The 26,898-nt window shown below is 33.1% G+C and overlaps 4 protein-coding genes across 5 annotated transcripts; 1 reads left to right on the top strand and 3 right to left on the bottom strand.

The window, feature by feature from the left end:
• Positions 1-2,413: 2,413 nt before the first annotated feature.
• LOC145588170 (RHOMBOID-like protein 12, mitochondrial) lies at positions 2,414-6,933 on the bottom strand. Its single transcript, XM_081644817.1, has 6 exons — positions 6,516-6,933; positions 5,517-5,646; positions 5,164-5,283; positions 4,022-4,132; positions 3,676-3,714; positions 2,414-2,790 (listed from the first exon to the last, which is right to left on the bottom strand). The coding sequence occupies exons 1-6, from the start codon at positions 6,854-6,856 to the stop codon at positions 2,698-2,700; spliced, it is 834 nt and encodes a 277-aa protein (XP_081500943.1). The 5' UTR covers positions 6,857-6,933; the 3' UTR covers positions 2,414-2,697.
• Positions 6,934-7,871: 938 nt separating this feature from the next.
• On the top strand, positions 7,872-10,193 carry LOC145588161 (transcription termination factor MTERF15, mitochondrial-like). Its single transcript, XM_081644806.1, has one exon. The coding sequence runs from the start codon at positions 7,934-7,936 to the stop codon at positions 9,299-9,301; it is 1,368 nt and encodes a 455-aa protein (XP_081500932.1). The 5' UTR covers positions 7,872-7,933; the 3' UTR covers positions 9,302-10,193.
• A 566-nt stretch (positions 10,194-10,759) lies between these two features.
• Positions 10,760-17,138, bottom strand: LOC145601075 (ABC transporter B family member 25-like). 2 transcript variants are annotated; one of them, XR_014104341.1, is made up of 18 exons: positions 16,863-17,138; positions 15,945-16,001; positions 15,779-15,814; positions 15,614-15,688; positions 15,401-15,525; positions 14,786-14,885; positions 14,488-14,659; positions 14,025-14,143; positions 13,609-13,719; positions 13,380-13,527; positions 13,058-13,190; positions 12,609-12,684; positions 12,463-12,528; positions 12,201-12,308; positions 11,565-11,672; positions 11,283-11,480; positions 10,878-11,145; positions 10,760-10,825 (listed from the first exon to the last, which is right to left on the bottom strand). XR_014104341.1 is itself a non-coding variant. In XM_081657002.1 (17 exons), the coding sequence occupies exons 1-17, from the start codon at positions 16,968-16,970 to the stop codon at positions 10,942-10,944; spliced, it is 1,944 nt and encodes a 647-aa protein (XP_081513128.1). In that variant the 5' UTR covers positions 16,971-17,137; the 3' UTR covers positions 10,760-10,941. The 2 variants fall into 2 exon arrangements, 1 of the variants encoding a protein (XP_081513128.1); XM_081657002.1 differs by having other exon boundaries at positions 10,760-11,145; positions 16,863-17,137.
• A 6,522-nt stretch (positions 17,139-23,660) lies between these two features.
• On the bottom strand, positions 23,661-25,934 carry LOC145588150 (cytochrome P450 78A5-like). The gene is made up of 2 exons (XM_081644797.1): positions 24,939-25,934; positions 23,661-24,515 (listed from the first exon to the last, which is right to left on the bottom strand). The coding sequence occupies exons 1-2, from the start codon at positions 25,923-25,925 to the stop codon at positions 23,910-23,912; spliced, it is 1,593 nt and encodes a 530-aa protein (XP_081500923.1). The 5' UTR covers positions 25,926-25,934; the 3' UTR covers positions 23,661-23,909.
• Between the last annotated feature and the right edge of the window lie 964 nt (positions 25,935-26,898).

Raw genomic sequence — 26,898 nt, 5'->3', positions numbered from 1 at the left:
TTATACATTTATTAAATTGTTGTAAGGCAAATGATTGATAATATTTTAAACTACCGTCATGAATAGTTATCCTCTGATTGATCTTTTTCTGATTTTCTATGTCCTATTGTAGAATGACAAAGTAAACCTTATAACACTATAACAATGACAGGTAACCTTTATAGACACATTAACCTTTATAATGCAATATTGGTTATATAGGTAACCACTATAACACTGACAAAGTAACTCCCATAATAGCTAGGTACACGGTGTGGCTAGCCACAAACGTAGCATAATATTTAGTTACTATATCAAAATCAACTTCCTTTTTTTTTTAAATACAATTGTTGTTAATAGATTTTTTTTATTATTATCTTTAGGTAAAATATATATCCCGTGCATTTTGCACGGGTACACTCTAGTATGATTAAAAATGACAGTATAACTGTTGTCAATGACAAATTTAATTTTGAAGAAAAAAACTTATAAAAATTTGTTTTAAATGATATAAGTATTGTACATGACAATATAATTACTTAAATTATTTTACAATATGATTTTTTTTTTTTGACAATGTAAATTAAAATAAATATCAATAATATTTTGCAAAGGACCAAACTTATGAAATCTAGTTTTATAATTCATGATCGTATAAGTACTTTAAATGACAATTTTTTATTTATTTATTTATTTATTTTTTTTTTTTTATTATTATTATTATTATTATTATTATTATTATTATTATTATTATTATTATTATTATTATTCTATTGAACCAAACCATTTCATTAATGAAAAGTCATACAACACTTTCAAGTGAATTCTATATTAACAAATACATAAAATATAATTAAATAAAGATTTCCTTTATCAAAACTACCATGATTGGATAAATAAAAAAAATACTACGTAATAATTAAACCCTATAGGATAAAAGAGGAGAGAGAAAAGAAAAAGACATTCATATTTTTCTGGAAAATGACCCTTAACTAATACTTCCTCCGTTTTCTTTTACTTGCAACACTTCCCTAAAAAGGAAATGTCACAATACTTGCAACACACTATAAAAGGAAAGTTACTTTAGGAAAAACTATACTATTTCCCTATTTATTATTTAAAGCACATGACCCACTAAATTACACTTCTAACAACCACTCATTCTATTTTAAAGTTTATTATATGTGTAAACCCCTCCTTTCTTAATTACCACGCTAAAGGGTGTGTAGCATCTAAAAGAAAACGGAGGAAGTACTTATTAAATCGTCATTTGTTCATAGCAAATTACAAAAAAAAAAAAAAAAAAAAAAAAAAAAAAAAAAGAAATAAAAATAAATTTGGTGAATATTTACAACATTTTTTTTTAAAAAGGAAAAATTGCCTAGAATAATCCCTCTTTGGAGAGTCCGCCCAAAATAATCCCACATTTGGGGTTATTTTTAAATAATCCGACCTTTATACCCAATCCGCTTAAAATGATCTCAACCGGTCATGTAACTTGTTACATGTGACGGCCTGTGATTGGTAAAAATAAATAAATAAAATAAAATAAAATATTTAAAAAAGTTAGATTTTTTAAAAGAAAAAATAAAAAAAAACCACTCACCACCCACCAACTGCCTGAGCCTTAGGGATGGCAGTGGGTCGATTCAAATGGGAAAACCGCCCCACCCTCGCCTTAGTGGAACGGGGATGGAGAGAGGTTTGGCAGGTGATGAGGCGAGGAAGGGTATAAAAATGTATCCGCTATGGGTGGTGGGGTGGGTATGGATTTTAGAGTAAAACCGCCCTATCCCCGCCTCGCCCCATCACCCGCCTTATACTACTTTTGTAAAGGTTGAAACAAGTTTGGAAGAGCTTAGAAACTAGACTATAATAATATAATAAACACAAAACATAATATTAATGACATTAGTATCGTATGAATTTCACCAAGTGGATAAAAAGAGGTTTATTAGAAATGATAATTCTTCATATTATTGTCCTACAATACTGTCATTATGGTAGCGGTATGAGGCGGGTCTGAGGTGGGCATGGATATCCAAATGGGTGGTGGGGCGAGGATGAATATTAGCTTGTACCCGGCGAGGCGGATATGGATGTGGATATTGTACCAACCATGGGTGGTTGGGCGGGGATGGGTGTAAGATTATTAGGCGGGGATGGGTGTGGAGGTACCATCCTCCGCATCCGACCCGCCCCATTGTCATCCCTTCTGAGCCTGATCCCCTAACCCGCAGCTCTGGCCACCTAGCCCCAACCACAACGCCGGCGTCAACGTCGCGACCAACCCCTCCCCTCCCCTAAACAACCAACCCCATCCCTCCCTCCCTCACGCGGCATCCCCCTACCTTGCAAAACCCCTTTCCCGTCCCGATCCCAGCCCCCTCCCCTGAAAAATAGTCGCATATACATTTAGATTGACAACCAAAAGTGTAGCCACAGTATCAGAGAACTTCCATTTATGATCAGAGCAATTTCATATTATCTGAATATTAGATGACAATCAATCACAACTAGAATGTGATTTACACTAGTCAAATAGTTTAAGCCCTACATTAAAACAACTAGAACCAAAGTTTCAGAAAGCTTTGTTTTTATTTTTACCACAATCAGATCACTAACCTACCCCGTGAAACATAAAGTCATGCATGATTCCAGCACGACAGCAAATCAAATAGCTTGAGCAACCCCAATTAAAATCAAGAATCACAGTGGTTAGAAACGGAGTTTTCGCGTAACACGTAGCCATGCCACAGCCGCAACTACAGCACCACCCAGGTGAGCTGATCCAGATATGTTTTGATCCCCCTGCAGACAATACGTGGAAACTATAATAAAATTTTGCATAACCATCTCACCACTTTCTCACTGTTTAAACTTTAAAGTAATACGTGGAAACTATAATAAAATAAAGAAGAAAAGGGATTTTTTTTTTTTTTTTTTTTTTTTTTTTAAAAAAAAATATGAACTTCAATCTTTTCCCTACAATCTGTAGGTCTTTCCACCTAACATTAAAATGATCTCCACGACTAAAAGGCAGACAAGGATATTGATTGTTAGAAATTATTGATCAACTTAATACAAAAATAAGCGAAGATAGAATAAGATGAGCTTAACTCTGTCCTTAGGAAAATATTAGCCCCTACTATAAATGAGATTAAGGAACTAATTCACCCCCAAGATCCATCCTAATCATCTCTATCGACACAATATTTGTAAATTGTAATTTTTACAGAGAAGAGAATAACATAGATTGATATTTATAACATAATCTGCCCATTTGAATTTAAAAGAAAACATAGCAGTTATCAATAAAACATTAACTAGTTTGCTTAATTTTTTTGAGATCGTGTCTCATGCAAAGTGCTAAGCGTTAGTCTTTGACTCTTTGATCAGAAGCATACAAACACATTTTTTATATCAAATGCAAGCACACTCAAGCTCATATAAAAGGTTCAATTCACATAAATAATCATTTGCACATAATGAGTTATAAATGTATAAATTAGATAAACTACTATTCTTCTTCCAATGTGAAACAAACATTTTTACATAACAAATTTCTCCATTGAAAACTATTAATACAACAATCCCCCATTTAGTCGCAAATATCTACAGTATATAAACAGCTGATTGTTGTGAAACTATAAAAGAATGGAAACTACCCTATGAAGAGCCTAACCAAAAACTTACCAGCCCAGGAGTTCTTGATGGATTCCTTCTGAAAGTTCCCTGTCCAAACAAAAAGTAACATGTTAAGGAAAAGTGATGCACGTACTCTATAGGTCAAAGTCCGTCAAACAATGAACTTGCAACCGATCAAACTAGAAATCAAAAGATAAAACATTAGCATTGAAGGGAAAAAAAATATAATAAATAAATATAAATAAAATAATAATAATGAAATCAACAACCATACTAAAAGGCAGAAGAAAAGATATATTTGTCTTCAATTTTTCATAGTGATATTCCACACAATGTTCAAAAAAGAGTAGTGAATGATGCACACACCACACAAGTCAACCTTGATCCCTTATACCTCATATGTATTAGCGAGATAAGCATGGTGCACCAAATAAAATATAGATCCAACAACAGCCCCAGCGACATACAGCTTCAGCAGATACTCTGGTCCAAACACACTTCCAATCTGCAAGAACAATGATCTTACCAAGTAAAAAACAAGGTTGAAAGAGCCAATACTCTAATAGGTGAAATAGACCTCATACAACTAATAAATATATCCGTATATGTCCCAATACCATACAACTAACAGAGCAAGAAACAGGATGACGAGACTTGAAAAACCAATATATAAACACAAAAATTAATAAAATAAAACTAGAATTAACAAAAATCATAGCAGGCCAACGATCCTGTTTTTTAAAAGTTTTCTCAATGCAAGATAAAATCAAGTCCAGAGCACTCAATGACTTTAACGTCTTATAAGTACCACCTAGTTACAGCCCTTACATACTACAGCTTTTGGCTCACCAATTCAGCATAAAGTTTCCAACTATAATTTAGCTTTTTGATGAATTTCATATAAATGCTTCCGCAACAACCTGACCATGCAAAATTAAAAGCAGGCAACAAGAACTTTGACATCAAAGATCTATCAGACAGCAGCTATTTGCTAGTATTTTTAGAATTCTGTACACTTCAAATCACACCAAGGGGTTAAAAAAATTGTGTTCAATAAAGTAAAAGTTCAAGGTTAATAAATAGCAGCAGACAGGTAGTGTTTTGGAACAGAATATAATAATTCTTCAAACAAGTTCAAAGGTTTTCTTCTCACTGCTAATAGCTACTAAGAGTCTACCACAGCTGACAAATACTACAAAATTAGTTTGCACTACATAAAATGATTAGGAGATTAAGGCCTATGTGTAGTAAACATCTTAACCTTGAGAAAGAAGTATTTGTAGTTGAGCAAGTTTGAAACAGTTCTATTTTGCAATCTAAATCATTTCCTAATAACACAGTGTAACATGTCCAAAGCAACCAAGTTTTCCTCGCAAAATGTTGGCAGGTTTGAATCAATATAAAGATAACAATGTGAGATGTTAAATGAAAAGAGCTGTAGTACAGTGAGAGCAAAACAACAACATATAGTGAAATCAACTTCAGAACTTTAAATAAAAAGCAATGAAATTAACTAGATTGAGCAGCCACTCTTACACTACTGCCAAAGAAGTAGAGACCAAGCATGTTGGATCCAATATGTTCAATGTTTATATGGCTGAATGCGGAAGTAAGAAGTGTGTGTATACGTCCACTTTTTATGTTTTCCACTGAAATCTGCATGCCAAGGCAGGGGTACAAAAGCACAAAAAGTACAGTGAGAAACATAACTGCTAAAATTCACTTATAAGGGCATATCAGCATAATAATACGGAAATTATAAAAGTTGCAACAAGATGCATGGAGCAGAAATTGCTAGCTAACAATAGATGGTAACAGCATTCAAATTCAATACACAAGTGCGGCCAATTTATACATATACAAACAAACAAACATTTACAAAGACTTACTGTAAAGTTTCGATACATGAAATCTCGAGGTAAAACCCGCCACAGCAGAAAAACAGCCGCATTGGCAAAAATTAAGCCGTAAACTACACTATCAGCCGAATAACCTGAATACCCTCGGGACCAAGAACTCCTACACACAAAGACAAGAGAAGCAAGGAAGAACCAAGTCAGGATGAAAGCAAGAATACTCTTGAACTTTGTCTCCTATTCACAATAGATAGGAACAAACACAAATTGCAAAATCAAAAAGAAAAATGCACAACAATGGAAAATTGGATAGTACTTGATGTAAGATGGAATTAGAATTAGAAGGGTACAGCAGGAGCTGAATTCCCGTACCTCCCTCTAAACATTAGTTTGCCACACATATGGCATTATAATGCTTAGTTGTGCTTATGTATTGTATAGGACCTATTGGTTGAATATGTAATCATGATGGACTTTGTTGTGCATTAACATTTGTATACTATCATACATGTCTTATCATAGATTCCTGAATTTGCCATGGCTTCAGGTTGGAAGAAATATTTAATGTGTCACAATCCACATTAATATCTTTATAGATTGCATCACTAGACTAGTAGTCTAGACCTATATTTAAGCATTTACACCTTCAAATTCAAAATTTCTCAGGATGAAACAATAAAGTATAACTAAAACATACATCAAAAGAAATCCAACTATCCAAGCACATTTCTGGAAATAAGAAACTCATTCGTAAACTCAGAAGTCAGAACAATAATCAAAATAGCCAACCTAGCAAAATGTCACACAATCAAAACTGAAAATCAATTGTCACAAAAAAAAACCCCACAAAAACCCTAACCTTAGAACCCTAAAAATCCACACGATCATTGAGAAATTCTACTCCAACCCAACAAAATTGATAAGCAAAATGTGATTCCCATATGATAAACAGCATTCATATGATAAACAGCATTCAAAAACACCAACTTTGTAAATGAAAGACTAAAAAAGAGTAGAGCATACATAAATTACCATCCACGCTGCTGAATTGGCCCTTTAATCTTGGAAAATTGGGTAGTAAGAAACCCAACTCTGGAACCCAGAAAGCTTTTGATTGGACCCTTTATCTGAGCACGAGAAACGAAGTGTTTGTTAAGAACAGGGCTTTTGAGGAAGCCATTAATGGCGGATGACCGCCATTGATGGTAAGGAGAGAGAAGAGAAGAAGGATGGGAATTAAGGTGGCTGCCATTGTTGTTGATGGGATTGGAGAGAGAATGAAAAGGCTTAGAGGAGTGAAAATTGGTGGGAGTTGACAATGATTTATGGAGTTTTTCAGAGATGAATTTGAGAGAAAGTAGTTGCTTCCTCATTTTTAATTATACAGAAGATGTTGTGTTGCAATTTTGCAGTTCAATTATTTTTGAAGTGAACTAGTAACATGTAAATATGTAATACGAAGTATTATGTGATTATGTCCTGTTTACATGTTAAGTACGTGATGCTATTATGGATTTACGAAAACAGTTTGAGCCACATGAAAATTTATGATTCCTTTCTGATTGAAGGTAGGCAGGTAGCCCTGGTAGGGGTGTAATTATTATGAAATTAAACTGAAATGCTCGTCAATAATCTACTTATAGTCTATAGTTAATGTATTTTTAGATGTCTATTTTAATCATGTTTTTATTTGTCAATACAAGTATTTGATTATCAAGAGATATTTATAGATGATTGAGTTTAATTTTGATTTTTTGTTTATGCAAATGAAAGACAAAATATAATTTAGCTCAACATGGTAAAAAAAAAAAAAGAAGTTACCAAAAAAATTGAGTCATTTACAAACATTCTAAATATAGGCTTTCTTAACTGATTGAGTTTGGACAAACTTTGAGTTCGATTGAAAGCTTAGCTAGCCTAAATTCAATGAGCATAAACATGGAAAATTTAGGCTTAGGTGGATTTACCTACTTAAATATGTTCTTTGGGATTATTTTTCAATTTAAGTTAAGCTCTAACTTTATGATTATTTAATTTTTGGTTCAATTTTATAAGGTTCAAATTCATAAATTAAAACTCACACAAAGATAAAAGAGAGTATAGTTTAATCTTCGTCATTTAGGCCCTGTTCTTTAGAGCTGCTCTGCTCTACCCTACCCTGCTCTGCAATGTGTGAAAGTCTAGCCATGTTTTGTCCTACTTTGCTCTGTCTTGCTTTGCACTAAGCTAAAAAGAACAAGGCTAAGCCTAAGATCTGTGAAACATACTTAAACAATGTGTAGTGTAGTACTTGTTGCAATATTAAGTTAGGGGAACAAAAGAAGTACTCAAGATTTCGTTTTTTCATGCACTAGTACAGTAGTACTTGCTAAAAATTCGATTTTTACATGTTTTGTGTTTAATTAAAGTTTTAAACTTCCACTAGCAATTCAAAGGCTTCTGCTGCTCTAATGAGGAACCATTTGCGAAAGTTGAATTCCCTCTTTCTACCTCAAATTTCCATCCCAAAATTTCCCAAATTTGTACCCTTTTCCAACATTCCAAATTCACAAAAAAGTTTCAATCTTTCAAACTCCCTCCCACAAACCCAGTACAGAAAACAGATTTCACTTGCCAATCTTTTGCAGAGGTATGGTTTCCCCTCTTCTGATCTTCACTCTTTTCTTACCAAGAACAAATTTTTATTGACTTCTAATGTATCAGAAATTGAGCAATCTCTTGGAATTTTATTATTGTCATTCAAATTGCAGCAAAATTTGATTGTTTCATTAGTTAATGGGTGCCCTAGTGTTCTTGATTTGGGGTTTTTGAAGAAATGGGCAGTGGGTATTGAATCATTGGGGCAATTTGCTACTTCTCCTAGGGTAATTCGAAGCATTCTCGAGATTTCGAGGCGGTTTCGGATTGACCCAGATAGGTTTTCTAGTTGTGTGCAGATTTTGAAGGGTTTAGGGTTTAGTGATGGTACCATAATTAGGGTTTTAGAGGGTTTTCCTGAGGTTGTTATGATTAATGAGGGTGAACTTTGGAAGAGGATAGACTTTTGGATTATGATTGGTTTTGAAAAAAGTGACATTGATAGGATTTATCATTCTTTTCCAGGAGTTTTAGGGTTTCAGGTAGAGAATAGGTTGAAACCACTGATGAATGAGTTCTTGGACATGGGGTTTGGAAGGCGGTGTGTTAGAGAAGAGATCATTAAAGAACCAAGAATTCTAAGTTTGGAGCTTGGGGAGCTGCGGCGGTGTTTGGAGTTGCTTCGGAAGTTGAGGTGTAGAGAATCTATTAAAGAGAAGATATTCAGTGAGGGGGAGATCAAAGCCGGATTTGCTGTAAAAATGAGAATTGATTGCTTGTGTAGATATGGGTTGATCCGAAGAGATGCTCTGAACATATTAAAAAGAGAGCCAAGGTCAATAATATATGACATCGAGGACATTGAAAGTAAAATTGAGTTTCTTTTGGATAGGATGAAATTTGATGTTGAATGTTTGATGGAGGTCCCCGAGTATTTGGGGGTGAATTTCGATAAACAGATTGTTCCTCGGCACAATGTGATCGAGTATTTGAGATCAATAGGTGGGCTTGGTTTTGAGTTAGGATTGAGGGATATTATAAAGCCTACTAGGGTTAGATTCTACAACCTTTATGTAAAGCCATATCCTGAATGTGAAAAGATGTATGGCAGGTTTTCTGAATATGTTGAACAGAAGAGCCGGCATCCTGTTGGACTGTGGCAACAATTCAAGCCTCCAAAATGCCCAGAATTGAAGCAAGATTTGAAGAATGTGAAATCATTCATGGAACTATTGGTTTGACGTAGAAGCCTTGATTTGTTTCATGATCACATTATGATCTCCTGGGTCTAAGCCAAAGGTAATTAGGTTCTGATACTTCCATAAGGCCTTGGAATGTATGGTTTTTGGCCAGAGAAAGAGAGCATTATGCAGATAACTTGAGTAATATACAATGAGATTGGTGCTGCATTCGTGGATATCAATGAAGAGTTCCAATTTCTGGTTTGCTGTTTAAGGTCAGGGCAGTTGATCCTGCGGCACTATTGTTGCTGTCTGGCCTGAATCTATGCAGCTGGTGTCTCTTTGTTAGAGACTGAGCCTGAAATAAGAAATGATTGAGCATCTTCAGCATATCAGCATATGTTTGCATAAATCAAAGCCAATAAGACATGAAAAACATGGATGTCATTTGCTGAATTTTTTGGTTCAAAAGAGAAGTCTGAAAAGTCTCATCTGTCTCATATAAGATGTTGCGTGTATGATGCTCAGTCTGAGGGGAAGAATTTATTTGCTAACAAATAGAGCGATGACTGAACGCAGAGTAAGGAATTAAGGATGGTATAACATTCACTTAAAAATTCATGAAGCATATGGATCCGGATACATGAAGGACATGGATCTGGATTTGCTATTGGGTGATATTTTTCAACTGATAGCTATTGCAACTGCTATTGCTGTCCGACTCCAACCTCTAGTCTGCAATGTTGATCTCTCCTTGTTACTTGAGCATAACATGTAAAAAGATCAAATAACTGGAAAATTAGTTTGGTATAGTTGCTTTATTCTTTGCTATTGGCCTACTTTTTTACTTTCACTAATAACAATCAGTAGCCAATTTATGTGTCAATTTATAGTGTATACATTAATCCATTTTCCATCTCTTTTCATAATGAAGTGTCAAATATGGTACTAATTTTGACGCGATTATTGTATTTCAACTTTGCTTTATGAGCTCCTTTTTGCTTTGGGCAAATTTTGCCAAGGTTAATAGGGATTTCTACAATTTAAATACGAAGTATAAAGGTTTAAGAGAAGCGAAATATCAAGTATTAACTGACAAGGAGGTAGTAAGATGAACCTGATTTCAATTTGTCATTATGTACTATTCAACGGCTTAATCGAATACATAAGAAGAAAGATAGAATATTTCCAACTAATGAATAATAACTAAGCATATCATATATGAAGTGACATATGAGTAATTAAAAAAAAAAAAAAAGTCAACGACACAGAATAATCACTTCTGGTTCATGTAGTCAACCCCCATTTATGAGATTAAGACTTTGATTGATTTTAGTTTACAACAATGGCACGTCTAACTCCTTTCCTTGGAGGCTTGGACTGTTACTAAACTCTTTTTGAAGCCAGTATTAGTCTATTAGACACTTGTAGACATTGGGATTGCCCCCATCGAAATTAAGATAATATTAGTGAAGCAAAACAGAAGTAGTTTACAGATTATGCAGATAAAATACTTGATTAAAGACTAAGGTGAGTAGGTGACCTTACATTCCTTTAATAGACCCAATAAAGACATACAGAGACGTGGAAGCCAAAAAATTAAGCTTCACTTGTTCAGTTACATGGCAGAGAAGACCTATAATACAAATAGAAATTCTGAAATTGTATTCTGAATTGTAAGTAAAGTAATATCTCCAATGTTAGCTATCGGCTTTGGGTCCTTGCAACTGACGCCTCACTAGTGCAGTGTAGATGCCATCCTTGCTCAAAAGTTCATCATGAGTGCCGCTTTCCACCACCTGACCATCGGATATAACAGCTACAACATTTGCACTTTTCACAGTGGAAAGCCTGTGTGCTATCACGAGGACAGTTCTTCCATTCATCAAGCGATCCATGGCATCCTAATTAGCACCAATAATTTGAAGGTTTATACAAAGATGCAACCAGAAACAATGAGAGATGTTGAATATAATATACTGAACCTGCACAATGTTTCAAAAAAAAAAAAAAAAAAATACTGTAAAAAAAAATACTGAACCTGCACTAAGTATTCGCTTTCAGCATCAAGGGCACTCGTTGCTTCATCCAAAAGTAGTACTTTTGGGTTCATCAACAGAGCTCTGGCAATTGCTATCCGCTGTTTCTGACCACCTGATAATCTAACCCCACGTTCTCCGACATGAGTTTGATACTTCTCAGGAAACTTGGATATAAATTCATGTGCATTTGCCATTTTCTGTGATATTGAGAACAAAAGGGATCAAAAAATGATACTTCATACAAAGAATTAGTTGGAATATTTAAATATGTAGCATCTTACAGCAGCATTTTCTATATCAGCAGTGCTGGCCTTGCCATTTAGTCCATAAGCGATGTTCTCTTCTATGGAGCAATTGAAGAGAGTTGGCTCCTGGCTTACAATACTAATCTGATGCCAATGATCAAAATCTAATCAGAATTTGCAGAAAATTAGGAGGCAATTTTTTAGCTAATTCTCCTCTGTCTAATTATAAAGTTTACATCATTTTTGCACAAAGTTTAGGACAGTGAAAAAGTAATGAATAACCTACTAAATAAGGGAACATAACCTTCTTCACGGGATATACCCAAACTAGAAGATATAATCTTTATTAAGGATGGGGGAAATAGAAGCATAGTCAAACTTCATAAATAGCAGAATAAAGTGTCAGGAACTCAGGATAATAATAACTAACTCGGCTCAGGTTAAATTTCTCCAGTTAGAAACTTAGAGTTACAAAAGAATTATAAGATCGGGGAAAGTAGCTCACCAACAAGTAGACACCAAACACACATGTACAGATATCACTAGGCTACATGAAGCTAACAAGTTTTCTCTTTCAGTAAAACATTTGAGATACCTTTTATCATTATTCCTATACTGATGAGTAATTTCCTGTTACATATGAATTCTTATAAACGAAGCTTACAGCTTTACCTTGCTATGCAAGTGCTTGTGAGATATTTCTACTAGCGGAACCCCACTCAGCAAAATCTTCCCTTTGGTAGGATCATAAAATCTTTCAATCAAATGTGCTATCGTAGTCTGCATCAATAGTAAAAGATAAAAAATTAAATTAAAAATTAAAAAAAAAAAAAAAGGTGCAGAAGTTAATGATAGGCTCATATTACAAGGATACACAGGTATTTCTTCAGTATAGTCACAGATATCATGGGAGCTTATGATGAATAGAACTTACTTTTCCACCACCACTTGGACCAACAAGTGCAACTTTTGAACTAGGCAGCAGTTTTAACGTTATTCCCTGAAAATTAAAAGGACGATTCTCAGTATTGCATTCAGTCAGTAGAACCACATTGAAAAAAGCAGGGGTTTTATCATTACCTTTAGTACCATATGACTTGGGCGTGAAGGATATGCAAACCAGACATCATCCAATTCCACTTCTGCATCTTGATCACTAATAAACAGCAGCAACAACAAAAAAGGAAGATCATGAGACTTAGCATGAAATTCTTCAGAAAAGGACTATTAATCAGAATCCCAATGGAAGATCAACTCTTAGAGCTACTTTTTAAGTCATAAAATCATCCTTTTCTTCCTAAGTTTCTGTTATTGCTTCCACATCCTTTGCAAAAGATATGAAGATAATTGAGGACTGTCACACTTATTTGCTAATATCAACAGAAATAATTCTAAGAGAATTTCCTCAGTGGATAAAGATTGACAACCCCCCACCCCCCAACCTCTCCGTGAAGCATGTGAACAAAAATTGACAGTAAGATAATCAGGAGCAAACAAAATAAATAAATCGGAGAAGTTGATTAACTCACCCTAATGGACACTTGGATCCTGGCTCTGGCATGGATGATGTTCGGTCTAGCAGTTGGAAAACACGCCTACTGGCTCCCGCAGCTTTCATTGCCACAGTGTATAATCCAGAAAGTCCAGATATGGATGACCCAACTGCATTAAAATAATCACAATGGTAAAACTATATTTTTAAGAAAAAGTACGCACAAAGAAGACAAGAACAAATATTCTCAAGTATAGTCATTCAATAATAAACTAGAATTTGTTGATACGTGATAATCTTAATGGTTAATTGTTCTTGTCTATAGCTACATGTTTGGCACCAAACAACTAATCAGTTACCTGTAAGGCTATAAAGTATGAAGGATGTGAGAGCACCAGGTGTCATGCCAGTACCATTGATAGCCAGGAAAGCTCCATATATCACCACAACAATAACTGACAGGGTGGATGCTGCATTTAGTCCTCCAAAGAATAAACCTGCAACTTTCTGTAGCAACCAGAATCAGACGTCACAACTCACAAGCTTGCGATTAACAAAAAGAGATTGTAACACAGAGGAGAATCTCACAGCTTGTGTAAGTCCCAAGTTTAAAGTCTCGTCAACTTTCTCAGAATACCGCTGAATTTCATAATCTTCTTGGGCAAAGGACCTTACTGTGCGGATGGCACCAAACGATTCCTGTAAAAAACTGTACAATGTGAAACTATTTTCAATCACTTCCAACCTCATAGAGGCTTTCATTGAGAAACCAGTATTCTAGTGTTGATATGACAATATCCTATTTGCATCAAGAAAGGAAAATGTAAATGTGACACAAAACTAAACTGCATCGAACATCTCACTAAGATGTATGTTCAGCAGACTGGATAGCCATGAATCCCTTGGCCTTTTCTTTGGGCCAACGAATTTTTAAAATTTGTAAAAATTAGGGGGAGGTGAACCAAATGCTTTAATTAGTGTTGATATAAATGGCTGCAACATACCTCTGCAATTGAAGATGCTGCAGCAGCAGCAGCCTGAGTCTTGTGTGAGAGTTCACGGAGAAAGCGACCAAATTTACGCACACCAACAGAAATGGGAGGCACAACAGCCAATGCCAACACTGAATATGAATAAGATCAAATCTTATCAGACAGCAATGTAAAAAGTGGATGGCAACCTTTGTTCAATATAAATGTTCCCTTTTAGTTTTTCAAAAGTCCCATATGATATTCTGAATATTTAATAATGTAGAATTTGTCTTCCATTATGCACAATATGCTTTCTTTATTATTTTCAAACACATGTAATAAACATAGATTTAAACTAAGTAGACAAGGTTCTTTTGTCATCAAAATCTCAACACAACATTGATTGTCTTGCAGTGTGTTCTTAATCTGGGTGTTTAGTCAATGAAGAACAAATAACAGGAATGCAGGGAGCAGCTACCAGAACTCTTATTCTTACATGTCAACTTCCATGATGTTGCAAACATGAATCCAAGACCAATGAATGCAGTTGCTAAATTTCTCAAAGCTTCAGACAGATTAGTAGTAGCAGCATTCTTTATGATTTGTGTGTCTTCAGCTAGTCTACTCAAAAGCTCTCCAGTTCGAGTAACGTCAAAAAAAGCAATTTCCTGAAAGTAGGGGGGAGAAAGAAGAAAAAAGGCATCAGGGATCAATTCACTGCAAAATTGAAGTTGAACAATGGACTTTTAAGTTTGTATTTGTACATAGCAAATTCAAAGGGATGGTTTCTCCACCTGGCAAATTAGATGGGAGAATAAATTCTTTCTCAGTCTTGCAACAACCCTTTCACTTGCAGAATTAAATAGCCACGCCCTCAATGCTGTGCAAATTGAACTGGGATAGAAAAGAGAAACAAGTACATGAATATGATGGAACAAAAGTACCAGAACACCTAGAATGAAGAATTTAAAGGACATACGAAGGATTAGATTTTACTATGTATTCTGTTTTGGGTGATCCCTTTTATTTGTAACAAAGTTCCTACTTATTTCAAAAAATTTGTGCCCATTTCACTATTTAATTCATTGGTGATGTAATTAACACAGCATTCCAAAAGACATCAGTGCTTAATTTTTGTTTTTATGTATATAAATTGTATGTAAAAAAAAAAAAAAAAAAAAAGGGGGGGGGGGGGGGGGGAAATTGCTATTTTTTTAATTTTTATTTTTAGTTTAAAAAAGCTAAATGAATTATATCACAATTGTGCTTTCCTCAATATCTGTGCATGATACCAAATGTAAGAAATATAAAGGTTTGGAGGGAATACTTGGGCAAGGAGAGAGTTTAGAAAGAATAGTAATCTGCAAAGTATTTATAAAGCTAAGCTATCATGTCTGAAGTGGACTTACCCTACAATAACAACCATGACAATCTCTAGTATGGTGCTCGTAACTGCATCCCGAGCTTCAGCTTTCTTTTCTGGTGAGCTGATATCTCCGGACACAATATCAATTACTTTTCCACCAAACTTTGGCTGCAGCAAGACAGGCAGATGCTCAAAGTATGTAAACAAATATAATCGTTTTAAAACTTCAACTCATTTAGTACAGACATAGACATACCACTAATATGTTTGATGTGGCTGCAATCAACAGAGCAACTGTAGCTATAACAAGTTTAGGTGCATCAGGTTTTGCCTGCAAAATGAGATATAAATATAAATCACGTGAACAAAATGAAATATTTGAATAACACACTATGAAGAAACTGAAGAACAGTGCACTTACAAGAGAAAGAACCCTACCGAATCCCACATTTGCAGCCTAAACAATCCAACAAGAACGTATCAAAAACTATGTTACATTAATTATCATCACATTAAAAAAAAATAAAAATAATAAAAATAAAAAATAAAATAAAATCAGGATTTAGATGATATGCGGTTGGCCTTACCGGTGCATTACCATTCTCAAGGTCTGTTGAGCCAATTTCCTCTCTTTTGAAGCCGGCCTTTAAGAAGTATGATGATTAGTAAAATAATGTTCTCCATACACAGGGTCTATTCAGGGCCTAAAAAGTAATATCAATCATAAACACTTTTTACCCTATATAACAGCTGAAGATCAAATGATTGTTAAACCTTGTTTCCAAACCAAATGCTTATACACAGAAGGCAGGAGGCTGCTATCCTCATTGGGGCAGTTAAAATTCCAAATACATCCAACAATTCTAGCAGCTATAAGCCTAAATCTACAACACTATCAAAGTTTACAGTAAATTGCAACCCTAAGCTTCGAATTTCGAAAATTCGAACACTCCTAGAATAGTGCTATTCCAACACAAGAGTAAGAATGTAAAATGCCATTTAAGAAACATACACAGAAACAACAGTAGTTATACAGCAAAATAACCATGGCATTGTTCCAAAATTTACAAATACTCATAAGACTTATAGCTACTGATATATGCACATATTCATGTGATACAAATAGATGCAATTTTCATCATATTATTCATATAACCAATAACATTTTCTAAAAAACAATATCCAATATTTGCACCACCTAAATGACCCACATTCTTTCCAAAAATATGAAAGAAAGGTTACTTTTCCTCTTCAAATAATCATAACCTTTAAAACCCACAATTTCCAGCCGTTAAATCAATTAATTATCTCAATAAAACTGACCAAAAAGATTCATCAACACTTCCCATGATCAAATTATACAATACCCACAAACTCCAATCATCATATAATCAATCAATAACCCCAAATTAAGTAATAATATCAAAAACCCACAAAAAATTACTGACAACCAATCACTAAAAACAGTAATCTAGAACAAATGAAGAAAGTAGGAATAAACTCACATGCCGACCCAAAAGAGGAACTCTATTACCGCCACCACCACCGCCTAAACCATGTCCTCCACCACCACCATACCCACCACCACCACCACCATGCCCTCCAAAATTCATGCCTTTTCTTGTAAACCCAACTCAAATTTATGTTAGAAAAATCTTAAGAAAATTACAAAATGTTGTCAATGTTGAAAAATCAATGAACAAGAAACAAGTGGTTAGATGTTAGTGTTGAATATGAGATTATAAATAGAAGTAGCAGATTTGATATTGGGCTTTGGGACTTTGGGAGGCCTATAACTAAACTAGTAATACTGTAAAATTAGTGCCAATTTTAGTGGGTTGCTGTAAAGTTGAACAAAGACATTGCCAACGTATGGAGTTTGTGAAAAAGACAATTGGGTTTTCGTCACTCATCACGTCTTCTCTATATTTGTCACTAATTAGGATAAATCTAAGTGTTATACACTTATACATAGTAATTAAAAATTATGCAAAGAATTTCATTATTATTTATTTATTTATTTATTTATCCTCTTATCTTGTCAGAGTATAGAATATTAACAGAATGGTTTGTGATTATTACATTCTTGATTTATTATTATATACAACATATTAGGGTAGTTCGTTATCAATCTCAATTTTTAATATTTTGTTTTGATAATTTTGTAAGTCACAATTTACACTCTCAGTATATGAGTACAATTAGATCAAATACTATTTGGTTGAGAGAGAATAAGATTCATTCACCGTATAACCGGTAAAAAATTACTTTGATTGAATGAGTACATTTGATAATGCATATATCATGTTAGTAATATGTGAATTTTTACTATACAGAGAAATTGATATTTGATAATAAAGAGCATCATTTTTATTAAGGCTATGTATGGTAACTAGCTTATTTGACCAATATTAGCTTATTGATTATTAAATAAGCTAATTTAAGGTGTTTGGTAAGTAGCTTATTCCACAGAATAAGCTCTTTTCAAATAGGAGATTTTCAATTAGCTTATTCAATTCTTATGGTGAAATAACACTTATATCCCCATTTAATTAAAAATCCTATATGAACTACCTACCTCACAATTAGTTTATGGGTCATTTCACATAATCAATCAGCTTTAAACAATCAGCTATTTATCAAACATGTTTTCTACAATAAGCTAATAATATAAGTTAGTCAAATCAGTTAACACAATCAGCTAGTTAAAATCAGGTTACACAATCAGGTTTAGTTTTCAGCTTTCAACTTTTTCCTAAACACGGCCTAAGTAAAATCACATACAAGTACATTTTTATATTCCTTTGGTTGCACTATGCACTCAAGTGTATATCACACTTTCTATTAAATATGAGCATAATGAAGTACATCGTACTAAGACGTGTTCAACTCACATTAAAATAAATTGTTACCTATTACACATATTTAATTAACAATAGATACATTATTATCTCCTTTTTGACTTCCTCACACAGTCACACCTTTTGCTAAAGGTTCATTGGTGCCTCCTTTAAATCTTTAATATAGCTACATTCAACAATATTCCAAGATTTGGTGACATGTACAACATAGTGCATGTTGATGAAAAGTAGTTTAAGCAAATTACGACTAGGTTTTAAAGAAAAGTTAAATATTCAAAGTAAATTTTTTTTTTTTGAGAAAAAATATTTAAAGTAAATGACATGTACTTTATTTTACTTTCAATTAATTACACCTGATCAACATAGGCCTGTTGGCCCGGCCTAATTTTAGGCGGGCCATGGGCATGAAATAAGTCTATTGTAGACCCTGGTCCATCTAGAATAGATGGACCACCAGCCCATATACACTACAAACTTCAACTCACGCGGCCCAAACACTCTCAATTTCTTTAGTTTCTTTCTTTTTGTAATTTCGCTATACATACATATCTATCTCCTATGCAATAGATTTCATTTATTACTTTCATTTCATTTTTCAAACACTCAACTACTTATCTCTCTCCTCTACATTGATGAATCACCATGGAAGAAAAAACAAGAAAAGGTCAAGAAAGGTAATTAAATATTTAAACAACTTAAAATTTCTTTAGCTTTCTTCAAATTCGTTGATTGATTTCCTTCAAAGTTGTTGTAATTTGGTAAAATTATTTAAATTTTTGTAAACACTCTCGAATTTTTGAACAATATTTACATTTTCTTAGACACTCGAGAAATTCTTCAACAAGTAATGATGAAGATGAACTGTAAGTAAAATAAACCCTATATAATTGTTGAATTTTGAAATTAGATGATGAATTAAAACCCTAAATTATTTTAACAGAAGAAAAAATTGGATGATGTATCTAAATTTCCAAAATTTGCTATTTTCGGCTTTTTTACCAAATGTTCAAATTTTGCCATTGTTCAAATTTTTTTTACTAAATGTTCAAAAGTAAGGCGTGGTATATTACAATTGTTCATATATTTTTACTAAATGTTCAAAATTTACGATGTTCGTATTTTTTACTAAATGTTCAAAATTTGCAATCGATCAAATTTTTTTATTAAATGTTCAAAAGTATAGGCGTGGTACATTGCGATTGTTGAGATATTTTTACTAAATGTTCAAAATTTTCAATGTTCAGTTCAGATTTTTTTTGTATAATGTTCAAAATTTGCAATCGTTCAGATTTTTTTACTAAATGTTCAAAAGTATAAGGCCTGGTACATTGCGATTATTGAGATATTTTTACTAAATGTTCAAATTTTTCGATGTTCAGTTCGGATTTTTTTTTACTAAATGTTCAAAGTTTGCAATCGTTCAGATTTTTTTTTACTAAATGTTCAAAAGTATAGGTGTGGTACATTGCGATTGTTCAGATATTTTTACTAAATGTTCAAAAAAATTTATGTTCAGTTCAGATTTTTTACTAAATGTTCAAAATTTGCAATCGCTCGGATTTTTTTTTACTAAATGTTCAAAAGTATAGGTGTGGTATATTGCAATTGTTCATATATTTTTACTAAATGTTCAAAATTTTCGTTGTTCAGTTCGGATTTTTTTTTACTAAATATTCAAAATTTGCAATTGTTCAGATTTTTCTACTAAATATTTAAAATTTGCGATGTTCGATTTTTTTTACTAAATAAATCGATAAAATTAATGAGAACAATAAAAAAATATCAATTAATCGATCATAATGGATTACGATTGAAATCGATCAGATTAGTTTCAATGAATTCAATTGATATTATTAAAACAATAATTTCATCCACAAATTCATCTCAAAATAAAAAAAAATAAATAAAAAAAATTAATATTGATCACAATGAATTCATAATATATAACTAATCTGGATTGATCTTTTCAGAAATATCGACAATTACCATCACGTTAATTGCAAAAAATCAATGGAAAATATTAATGGGAAAAAAATCAAAGAACAGAGGAGAGAGAAAATAAGAATTTGAAAAAAAAAATAAATTGAAATCGAGAAATAAATAAAAGAGATTAGATTAAAAAAAAAAAAAATTCTGTATAGAATGAAACAAAAAATTAATTAAGAAAAAAAAAAGGAAGAAGAAGAAGTAAAGATGGAGGGAGAAGGAGTAGAGTTGCATTTGATTTAATTATTTGTATAGGGGTTTGTTTTAGGAGGTGGTCCATCTAGAATTTGTATGAACTTTCAGCTCAAATCCGGTCAGAAAGCTTTTTTGGGCGGCCCTTGGACATGCATTTTACAAATTTTAGTTATTTTTTATCCGGTCCAAAAGCCCAATAGGCCTAATTAAAAATTGAATGTTTGGGCAAGCATTTTGGACCAGAATTTTGACGTGGCCCGACTTGATAGGCCGAATAATTAGGCCTGGCCCAATTATAACCTTATTGTGTCCTTGCATTTCGTAGAATGATGAAAATATTAAAGAACTAGATGAGGCCCGTGCGATGCACGGTTTGTTTCAATTTTTTAAAACATTTTTTTACAAATAAAATTTGTTACATATTTAGATAAAATTTTTAATATCAAAAAATAATATTTTATATTTAATTAGTTTAAACTTAAAAATCTCAATCGCCAATTTTGCGTGGTATTTGAATTATATAATTCTAAAAGAAAATAATAATCTCTTATTTGATTGGCTACAATTAAGCATGTGCGATGCACGATTTATTTGAAATTTTTAAATAATTTTTTTAACATTATATTTATGTGCTAAAATTTGTTATATATTTAGATAAAATTTCTAATACCAAATGATAATATTTAATTAATTTAAACCGAAAAATCTCATTTGTCAATTTTGCTTACGTGTCATTTAAAATATTTAAATCTAAAAGAAATTAATAATCTCGCATTTAATTGGCTACCACTAAAATTTATTATCCTACATGGCGCCCTGAAAAAATTTAATCCTATGTGGCTCTCTAAAAACTTGGGAAAAAACTCCCCTTTTTATATATATATTAGATGTAAACAAAGAACTCTAAATTAACTTACGATAATGTGGCTTGAGCGTTTAATTGGGTTGTTATTTTAATTAAACCTTATTATTTTAGACTATGTTTTTAGGTGTTTAAAGAGTCACAAGGACGGGCGATAATAATCAATTTCAGGATACCTGAAATCAGGTGGAATGCTCTAACCACATGAGTTATCTTTCACTCACTTTAATTTTAGAATTTGTGAATTATATACACTTATTTTCATGTTTGTAACATTGATTGATAAATTGATAAATAAATTAGTTGGTTAGATGACCATCTTTCTTATACAGAAGTTGGGTGTTCAAATTTCTTATCCTTGATAAATAAATTAGTTGGTTAGATGACCATCTTTCTTATACAGAAGTTGGGTGTTCAAATTTCTTATCCTTAGTAACATACAAGTAAAATTTACAAAGGTTAGATTACTGAATTTTGTTGTTTAGGAAATAGAGTGACTATAAATTTTGTTTTGGGAAATTGGTCACCGGAGTAGATAATTCATCTTCATAAGTCATAACAACAATTCAACAAAGGGAAAGTGGCCAAATCAGTATATCTTCTTAGTTGGGCTAGCCTTTTCAGAATTCTCATGAAGAAAGTGGATATGGGCCCACATAAACACTGGGCTGGTCCGATGGGTTTAGATTAGGAGGACTGGGTCAAAATTATACAGCTGACAATGGTAAGTCAATATGCTCCATCCAGAATAACTAGGCCACAAGTATTATTCAGATTTTTTTTACTAAATGTTCAAAAGTATAGGTGTGGAACATTGTAATTGTTTAGAGTTTTTTTTTACTAAATGTTTAAATTTTGCAATGTTTAGATTTTTTTACTAAATTAACCGATCAAATTAATGAGAACAATAAAAAATATCAATTAATCGATTATAATGGATTACAAATTAAAATCGATTGGATTAGTTTTAACAAATTCAATTGATATGAAAACAATGATTTCATCCACAAATTCATCTCAAAATAAAAAATAAATTAATTTTTTTTAACAAATAAAAATAAATTAAAATTGATCACAGTGAATTCATAATAACTAACCTAGATTGATCTTTTAGGAATATCGACAATTTCCATTACGTTAAATGCAGAAAATTAATGCAAAAAAAATAAAATTAAAAAAAAAAAAAAGAGGAGGGAGAAAATAAGAATTTGAAAAAATAAATAAAAGAATGAATTAAAATCGAGAAAGAAATAAAAAGAGATCAGATTAAAAAAAACAGAAAGAGAGATTCTGTAAAGAAGGAAACAAAAAGGAAAAAAAAAAGAAAATTTTGACTTTTACCACCAAAAAATTTGGACAAATTGTTTTTTACCACCTACTATTTTAAAAGTTGTATTTTACCACCAAATAATGTTCTAAAAAGTGTTTTTCACCACCTACCGTTAAGAAAACCGTTAAATCTAACGGTGTTAAAAAACATTCTTCGATTTTCGTGCCCGAAATATGTTTTTTATAGGTTTAGGGGGGCATTTTGGTCCTATAGGTCCAATTTGAGGTCAAAATTGATAAATAATGATCGAAAATACCTCGTTTTGCGTGTTCACGCAATTCGATGTTTTTTTAAACACGCATGCATTTACTAGTTATTATGATTATAAACCACCACACTTTATTATCTTCAATACGAGTACTTTTTTTCCTTTTTTTTTTGTGCTATTGATTTGATAAAGTACGTAAATTAATCCATAATTAGTTAATTACATTTAAAGCATGTATTTATTTAGTATGACTGTCCAAATGACTTCTAAATTAATTTAATAATATATGTAAATTAATCTATAATTAGTATCCAAAGAATGTACGGAGTAATTATTTAGCATGACTGTCCAAATGACTCCCATCTCTTTCATGCCTTAATTTTCATTAAATTATCCTAGCAAAGTGTACTCCCTAGCAAATTAAAGCAAAAAGTAAGAAAAAAATCAGAAAAATAAGAACTCTAAACAAGATACTCAAAAAAAGAAATTAACAAGAATTTAGATAGAAGTCAGAGAATGAGAAAAGTAAGAGCTCAAAGCAAGATACTAAAACAAGAAATTAACAAGAGTTTAGTTAAAATTCAGAGAATTAGAAAAGTTGTAGCTCAAAACAAAGATACTAAAGAGAATTTTTTTTTTTTTTTTTTTTTTTTTTTTTTTTAAATATATTGGAAACTAACTTTTTTTTATTTTTTTTTTTGACGAATTTTAAACTAACAAAAAAATTGGAAACTAACAAGAATTTAAGGCAGTGTCTAAATGACTAATTATTCTATAAAATATCCGCATAAACTGCAAGTAAAATCAGGAAATAAAAAGCAGAAAAATAGAAAATTAAGAGCACCAAACCAAATACTAAAAACAGATAATTAACATTAATTTTTGGTTTTCGAACAAACTACACATTTTATTAATTTACCAACCATCTAAAGCTAACAAACTACTAAGTTCGAAAGCTTTAATCTATGTGACAATTTCTCCATTTCCGAAATGTGCAAAATTATGGAGAAAGATCACTTATGTTAGTCCTTATTTAAAAGTACTACTAGTGGATATAATAGCACACACACATAAAGACATAACCTTGTTAACATAGACAGAATAGTTGAATTAAGCAGAGATCCTAGGAACAGCCTTGCACACCAAAGACGACTTCATCTCCATTGAAAGCTTGAGACACTCGGTCAAGTCCACACCGTTCTCGGTCGGAACCCACTTGAAGTTCTGAAGCATCTGAGCCAACCACAGCTGAGCAGTAGCCATACCCATTGCCTTTCCGGGGCAGACACGACGTCCTGCTCCGAAAGGTGCGAGCCTCAGGTCTGAACCCATGATTGGGACATCCTCCTCCATGAACCTCTCGGGTTTGAACTCGTTGGGGTTCGACCAGATCTTCTCGTCGTGGGTGATGGCGTACATGTTGACCATAGCGGTGGTTCCGGCTGGGACGAAGTGGGGACCCACGTGGGTGTCGTGGATTGAGAGACGAGCCCATGATAGAAGTGGGCCTGGTGGGTGGACCCTCAATGTCTCCTTGAGGATGGCTTGGAGGTATGGTAGGTTGGGGAGGTCTGAGTCGGCGACTTGCCTGTTGGCTCCGACTACGCTGTCGATTTCGGCTTGAGCCTTGGCTTGAATGTCAGGGTGCACCACCATTCTTGCTAGAGTCCATTCTAGTAGGATTGCAACTGTATCTGTTCCTCTGAAAATCATTTCCTGCATTAGAAGATGAACAAATTAGAAAACAGTACACTATAAACATAAAACATATATAGATGATGATAAAAGACGCACTAATTAGATGCCCTAATACAAACTCATTTAAAAGAAAACATACATTATCCTCAACATAAACATCATATATATGATAGAGGTATAAAGGCCCATACATGGAAAAGGACCCACAAAACCCAACAAATAGCACATGATTATAAACAAATGTAAACGAATAATATGAACCCACAAAACACAAATTATACGAACTCACCAAAATGGCACATATTAACCTATACCATTTCTAGTATTAAATCAAATAAATTAAGAATAAAATAATAAAACAAATAGTATACATACAATGAACAACAATTATAACATGATCAAGACAAAAATAACATGAAATTAACAAAAATAAATGCATACCCAAAGAAGAGCAATCATGTCAGAGTCAGAAAGCTTGTTCTCTCCATCTTCCAAATCAAGAAGAACATCTACAAAGTCCTTTGAATCATCATCAACCTTCTCACTCCTCAATGCCCTGTGTTCTTCAATCACATTACCAACATACTTGTTCACCTTACCAACTAAATTCTTACACCTTCTCCTTACTCCTTGTAAATCCAACCACCTTAGAGGGGCAAAATGGTCACCCCAATTGAATATTCCCAACAATTCATAACCCTCCTTCACCAATTCCTCAAGGTTATCAGCTTCCTCGGTTCTCTTTCCAAAGAAATCGTAACTCTTTCCAAACACACTCATCATAACATTGTTCAACGATCCGAAATGCAATACATTTTTGATCTCAACATTACCTTCTTCACCCATCAAAGTGTTAATTTGGCTAACCATCTTGTTACCAATTTCCTGACGGAATCCTCCGAAGTTGGAGATTCTTCGAGGGCTGAACAAATATGTTGCGGATATCCTACGGAGATTCCTCCAGTAATCGCCGAAGGGAGCGAAGCCCATAGCCCTGTTAAAGAGAAGCTCATAAGCCGACTCCTTAATAGGACGATCAGCGAACTCAGAACTGTTCAAAATCTCTTTAGCAGTCTCTGGTTCACTCGCTATCACAAAGCGAGTCAACCCGACTGAGAAAGCCATCAAAGGCGTAGCCTTAAGGCTTGTAGCAATACTGGATAAAATTCGGTGAGTTTTTTCGGAAGCGAAAACATGACCGAGACCAACAAGGGGTAACCCGGTTGGTCCAGGGATAGCCGAAGCGGACTTACCGTTTCCGCTTCGGTTGTTTTTAACAGCGGAAAGAGACCATGCTAAGCCTCCTGGGTACAGGAATATGGTGAAAAGGGACAGAAATGCTGCAAATGAAAGGAAAATGGGTGCTGAAAGAAGGTATGATGCTGTTGGTAGCAATGAGAAATTCGTTGCTAAAGCTTCTACTGACATTTTTTTGGGTTTTTTTGTTGCACAAGAGAAGTTTGTTGTTAGGTTGAAAAATGAAGAAAAAGATGAAAGGATGATTTGGTGAGGTAGAAGAAGTGTGAAGGGCTGTTATTTATAGTGGTTGTGAAATACCTTATACAGTAATATTATTTTAATATTAATATAATAAATGTAATTTACTTTGGGAGTTTAAAGTTGAGATTATGAATTAATGTTCACGGTAAAATACGAGTAGCATGAGTCAATGGTAAATAACGGTGAAAAAGATGAAGGATTGAAAAAAAGAGTGATTATTTATTGTGAGAGGCGGTTAGACAGTAATGTGAAAGAGCTAGTGATACTCCGTATTTTGGAGATTTATGAAAAGAGATGGTATTGATATCTTAATATAGTGTTGGTACTAAAAAGATGCATGTTTAGAGTAATGGAGATATTTGATGATATTGTTCATTTACGGGTTTGGAGTACGAACGGACTGTATATGAGATAAAAGTCGGCTGTAACAGATATTCCAGTGTTTAATGCGATTATATTGTAAATTTGTACTCCCTCCATCTCTAATTAGTTGGATGATGCTTTGTATGTTGTTATCTTTATTCTATTTCAAAAATGCAAAATCTGTATGGTACTCCTAATAGACTACACTTTCCTTTGTTTGTGGATGAATATCTTTAAATTTGACAGGAGTAAGTTTTTTTATTCAATTAATAATACAAAGTAAAAATTATGAAAATATAAATTGCTGGAGTACTAATTTTATTATTTTTTTAAAAAAAATACACTACTATGTAAGAGTCTAAGAGATATATTCTTGAATCAATCTATTCTAAGGGTTTGTTCTCTTACGATGAAATTCAGTTCATTTCCGTTCAGCTCAGTTCAGTTCAGTTCAGCTGAGTTCAGTCAATGAGAACAAGCCTTGTACTTTGAAGTTCAGTCAATGAAAATATTTAAGTAGTATTTGTTTCATACTACC

This window comes from Chenopodium album, chromosome 2, assembly GCF_948465745.1.
Source record: "Chenopodium album chromosome 2, dcCheAlbu1.1, whole genome shotgun sequence".
Classification (NCBI taxonomy): domain Eukaryota; kingdom Viridiplantae; phylum Streptophyta; class Magnoliopsida; order Caryophyllales; family Amaranthaceae; genus Chenopodium; species Chenopodium album.
Note: the sequence above shows the minus strand (reverse complement) of the source record. Positions and strands in the feature narration are given on the sequence as shown.